We start from the raw sequence: 4,891 nt of genomic DNA on the forward strand, positions 1-4,891 counted from the left end.
CCCTGGCATGAGAAAAGATGGGGGGGGGGTCCCCCCAAGCATGAGGGTTGCACGAGGGAGCGCACGGGGGTTCGCAGATCCTGCGGATTTGCTGGTGGTTTTTGCTCCAGAAACCCTATTTTTTCCCCTTTATTTCCAAGCCAGCCAGACCTCCCTGCTGCTCCTCTTAGGCTGAGCTTTGGGCTTTTAACCTGTTGCTTTTAGCTCCGGCCAAGGCCCTGGGCTGGCTTCTTTCCAGGGAAAATGAAATGGGGGGGACTTTTGGGGAGCATGCGGGATCCCTGTGAGATTTCAGCTCCACAGTGGAGTCTGAGCTTGTTCAGGATTCAGCTCCTTTGGCTCAAACCCTAATTTCCACCTTTTTTATTATCACCTGGGGCTTCTTGCAGATGCAGCAGGGGGACCCCCCAGGCTCAGGGACCCACAAAGATGCTCCGGCTGCCTTGGGATTGAAAAATGGGGAGGAAAAAGGGGTAAAATAACAGCATGTGCCCCCAGTTTTAGTCCATTTGTGGAGGAAAACCCGAGCGCGGTGTTGCAGGGAGTGGGAAGCCATTTCCCAGCAGCTTCCCAGCTTTTCTACGGTTTGAGCAAAGCAACTGCAACCTTAAAATAGCTGCTTCGCAGGCAGGCAGCACCATTCCCGCTCCTCTCGCTGCCATGGCCTCGGCAGCCTCGTAGGTTTTTGCAGCCAAAATAATAAAAATTGCATGAGTTTGTGTGGTTTTCGGCTTTTCTGCTGCAGCTTGGGGTGTGTGGTTTGCTCCCGGTGTGAGGATGGTTTCGGGGAGGTGGCAATTAATGAATTAGTGCAAATGCGGAAGGTTTCTATCCACACCAGTCTCTGTCTCTCATTATTTCTGTCCTCACCCTCATCGGCAGAGGTAAGGACTCTATTTAATTGCTCGCTATTCCTATGGACGAGGCAGGTTTAAACCCTCCTTGAAAGCTTGTTTATTTATAGATCCCACATTATTTAGGAGGGGGGTCCCCTTGCTCTGGTCTGCTCCCACGGTGCCTCCCACCAGCTGCTCTGGGGCTGGTTTTCCTTTTCTCTCCCAGGTTTTGGGGGGATCGTGCCGCGTAACAGGGTGGGGGCCACAGGAGCATCTGCGGCTCATTTTAGATGGGAAAATAACTGGGGTATGCGCTTTGAAAGCTGAACAAAGGGCTCTGAGCTGATTCAGTGCTGCTAATCCTTCCTCTAGCTGCTTGTTTCCTTGACTGACTGCCCTTGCACGTAGCTGTCATCATTAGGTTCCAGGGTGAACGAACACCCGCACAGTGCAAAGAAGGTGGGTCGCCCAGTTATCCCCTGGGACAATACTGATCTCAGTGTCCCAGCTTTGATTTCTTGGGGTGCCTGTGGTCCTTTTGCTGCCCCACGCTCCGTTCTCAGCTCCAGGCATTTACACCACACATTGGCTGCTGCCAATTCAGGTGCTGTGTCCCAGCCTGTCGTGGCTTGTCAGCAGCGACCCAGCGGCAAGATTTGCTGGCAAAACCAGTGGGTAAGGTCAAAATCCTCCCAAAATCCAGCAAACTGTGCAAAAAATCCCAGTGATAAATCAATGGGGGCCGTGACACCCGTCCTTGCAGCCGTTAAATGGGGCATTAAGCTCTTCCAGCAAGGGGAAAAAAAGATATCTTTAATTCAAGAGCAATTTGCTGATCAGCCTGGCATCCTGGGAGCCCTTTACGCCACGTGGGCTGATTCCCACGGAAGCACCAGCTGAACCGAATTTGGGCTCGGGTGGCACAAGGGCATCCCAAAACGGGCTTTTATCGCTTCTGACTTCAACCAGCTTTCCTGGCTGCTTGGCAGCTGGTTGTTAGACAACCTGGGAAAATGTGAGAGAGAGACAGAGAGAGAGAGATGTATATATATTTTTTTTTTCTGTTTTCAATCTAATTAATTTATTTCTTTTGATCTCGCTGATCAGGAACTGTTGTTCCCTGCCTCCCCTCCTGCCCCCCGCCAGGAGTGATTTAATGACATTTTCCTGTGGAGCCGCGCAACCAGTTTTCAACTGGGGAGGAAAAAAACTACCGAGGCGGTGGCGGAAAAACGCTCTGCTGGGACAGAAAAAGGAGGAGGTAAAAGAAAACAACCAAAAAAAAGGACAAATTGGAAAAAATGAGACAGCAGGCAGGGAGGGGATGCGGGACCCCCTGAGCCCGATGCTTTGGGGGTCAGGGCTGTCCCCCAGGGATGCTTCCCGGCATTCGGCTGCACGCCAGGGCGTTATCCCGGCGGGGCTGGCCAGCCTATTTTCCAGGCGAGGAAATATTTAACTGCGGCGTCAGCAAGCAGGGCAGGCGGGTGCAGGCATGGAGGGTGACGGCCAGCACCCGGCCCCCACTGCCCCCCCAGACCGACCCCATGGCGAGCGCCTGCAGCTCCTGCTGCGCCGCAGCCGGGAGGCCAAAAACTGTGCCTATTGCCCTTACAGCCGCTTCCCAGTGGGCGCCGCGCTGCTCACCGCCGGCGGGGAGATCTTCTCTGGTAAGCCGGGGCCGTGTGACCCCCCTCTTGGGTTTTGGGGGTCCCTCCTGCAACCCTTTGGCCATGCATGGGGGTGCAGTGGGGTCAGCATGGGGTGCTGGGGTCCCCGTCGTCCCCTCCCAGCTGCTTCTTGGCAGCCGTCACCCCTGTGCGAGCCAAAGATCGCGGCGGATGGGAAAATATGGGAAATAAATAGGGGAAGTGGGAACGCGTTAGTGAGAGCCTGGGATCAGGCGGTGCACACCGAAAAATGGCTTTTCTTTGCAAATCACCTAAAAAAAAATATCGCCTGGAGGGAAGCCAGCAGGGTTCGGGGTGGCTGAGTGAGTGCAGGGGTCTTCCCCGCAGGGTGCAACGTGGAGAATGCCTGCTACAGCCTGGGGGTGTGCGCCGAGCGCACCGCCATCCAGAAAGCCATCTCCGAGGGACACACCAGCTTCAGGGCCATGGCCATCGCCAGGTAAGGGTACGCTGAGAGCCGGCATGGCGAGGGATGGGCGGGGGGGGGGGCAGCGGGAAAACCCTTGGTGCGCCCAAGGGGCAACTTCTGCTGCAGCAGCCCGAGTGTTTTTTTGGGGGGGAGGCAGGTTTTTGCGTGTTTTTTTGGAGGAAGTGGGGGGAAAATGTGCCATGGCTCCGTATTTATTGGTGCGTGAAGGTCTTCTGCAGATGTCCCCCCAATCCTCTGACCGCAAGACTGAACTCTCTGCACTTCTCCTTTGGCAGTGACATGGGGGACCAGTTCATCACACCCTGCGGCGCCTGCAGACAAGTGATGAGAGAGGTGATGGCTCGCGCGGGGGCCCCACGTCTCCTGACCCCAGGCATCTCCCCCTGAAACACGCAGAGGTGCAAAGAGGGGTGGGGGGGTTGCAGCCTCCTGACCCCAGTCCCAGGGCTGGCTCCGGGTTCCTCAAGTTGCACTATCCGCTGGGAAAGGGGTATCGCTCCCTGTCCCACGGGAGCAGGTGCCCGATGGTAATCCATTAACTTGCCCTCCCCAGGGGGTTTTATTCCTCCCGGGAGCTGCTGGGTGCAGAGTTTGGCCCCAGGGCCGCCGCCACAGCTCTGGCAAGCCTGAAAATGGTTTTTTTTCCTGCAAAATCCAAGCCCCATGCAGAGCCCATCCTGCTCTCGCTTCCCTCCTCCCCACAGGCACCCTGGCACCCGCAGCCCATTTTTGGGTGGTTAATATTTAACAGGTCGCGGGACTCAGCTTGAAGGCTGGATTTGGCAGGTTCGGAGGTACCAGGGCTCGCGCTGGGGGGGCAAAACCACAGGATCTGAGCCCAAAATCCCCGCTGGGGTAGGTGATGCCGAAAAGCCGCCCCAAAATACATGTAATAGAGGGGGATGCTCCCCGTGAACCCGGGTAAAAAAAGGACTATTTGAGTAATTTGAGGAAGAAGCACAGGTTTTGCATTGGGCACTTCTCCCTCCCTCTTCTCCTCCAGTTCGGCACGGACTGGGACATCTACCTGACCAAAGCGGACGGCACCTATATCGTCAAGAGGCTGGAGGAGCTGCTGCCGCTCTCCTTCGGACCCGAGGATCTGAAGAAGGTGTGAGCAGCGCGGCCGCTGCCGGCCTTTGCCCTTTGGCAGCAGGGGAGAGGACGGTTTTCCCCAATTTTCCCAGCGTGTAAGCGGCTTTTTGGGGACGATGCAATGGGAAATGTGTTTATAGTGTTAAGTTACCCACTCCTCTCGCTCATCTTCTGATTCAGTGCTGATTTGCAGATGCTGGCCCCACCTTACCCCAGGGAAATGGAGAAATTAAATCACAGAAATTCCTTTTTACTAGAAAAAAAGTGTCCAGATATCGCTGTAGGCGAGAGGGGACTTCACAGATGGAGAAGGGTTTGATGCACGGCTCCAGCTCGGGCTTGTTGGTACAGAAACCACTCCGGAATAATGCAAAATTATTGCTTGGGAAAATGCTGAATTCTTCAGCTCTAAATTTGAAGCAAAAAGGAAAGGCTCCATCAACCCCAGCAGCTATTTATAAGCTAATTCAGATTAGGCGATTTACTGGAACTGGACAGTTATCACACTGAGCGTGTCCTTTGCTTGTTTCTCTCTGGCTTGTTTTCTTTGCTTTCATTCCGTTTATGGGGATGAAGAGGGAGAGGAGTTTTTGAGGGTTTCTGGAGAGTTTTCCGTCTCCAGAGTAGTGCCGTTTGCTGATTGTAATATTAATTTAATGATGCACAATGAAAAACAAATGCGCTCCATTTCCCAGCCAGTGCTGGGTTGGGCATTACTGCCTATGCCCAAGCAAAATAAAAGCAGTCCTGGTTTATCTCCTGTAGGTGCAGCAAATGATGAATCACAGGGGACGGGAAGCTGGGGCCCTTAGGTACGGCAGGAGGGTGCTGGCTGCGCA

General features: G+C 54.5%; 1 protein-coding gene across 1 annotated transcript; it reads left to right on the forward strand.

Annotated features, from left to right (window-relative positions):
* The first annotated feature begins 2,316 nt into the window (after positions 1 to 2,316).
* CDA (cytidine deaminase) lies at positions 2,317 to 4,074 on the forward strand. Its single transcript, XM_010577282.1, has 4 exons — positions 2,317 to 2,506; positions 2,855 to 2,966; positions 3,233 to 3,290; positions 3,961 to 4,074. Exons 1-4 carry the CDS (start codon positions 2,332 to 2,334, stop codon positions 4,072 to 4,074), a joined length of 459 nt encoding a protein of 152 aa, XP_010575584.1. The 5' UTR covers positions 2,317 to 2,331.
* The last annotated feature ends 817 nt before the right edge of the window (positions 4,075 to 4,891 follow it).

The sequence above is a fragment of the Haliaeetus leucocephalus genome, unplaced genomic scaffold, assembly GCF_000737465.1.
Source record: "Haliaeetus leucocephalus isolate CR32 unplaced genomic scaffold, Haliaeetus_leucocephalus-4.0 Scaffold556, whole genome shotgun sequence".
In the NCBI taxonomy this organism is placed as follows: Eukaryota; Metazoa; Chordata; class Aves; order Accipitriformes; family Accipitridae; genus Haliaeetus; species Haliaeetus leucocephalus.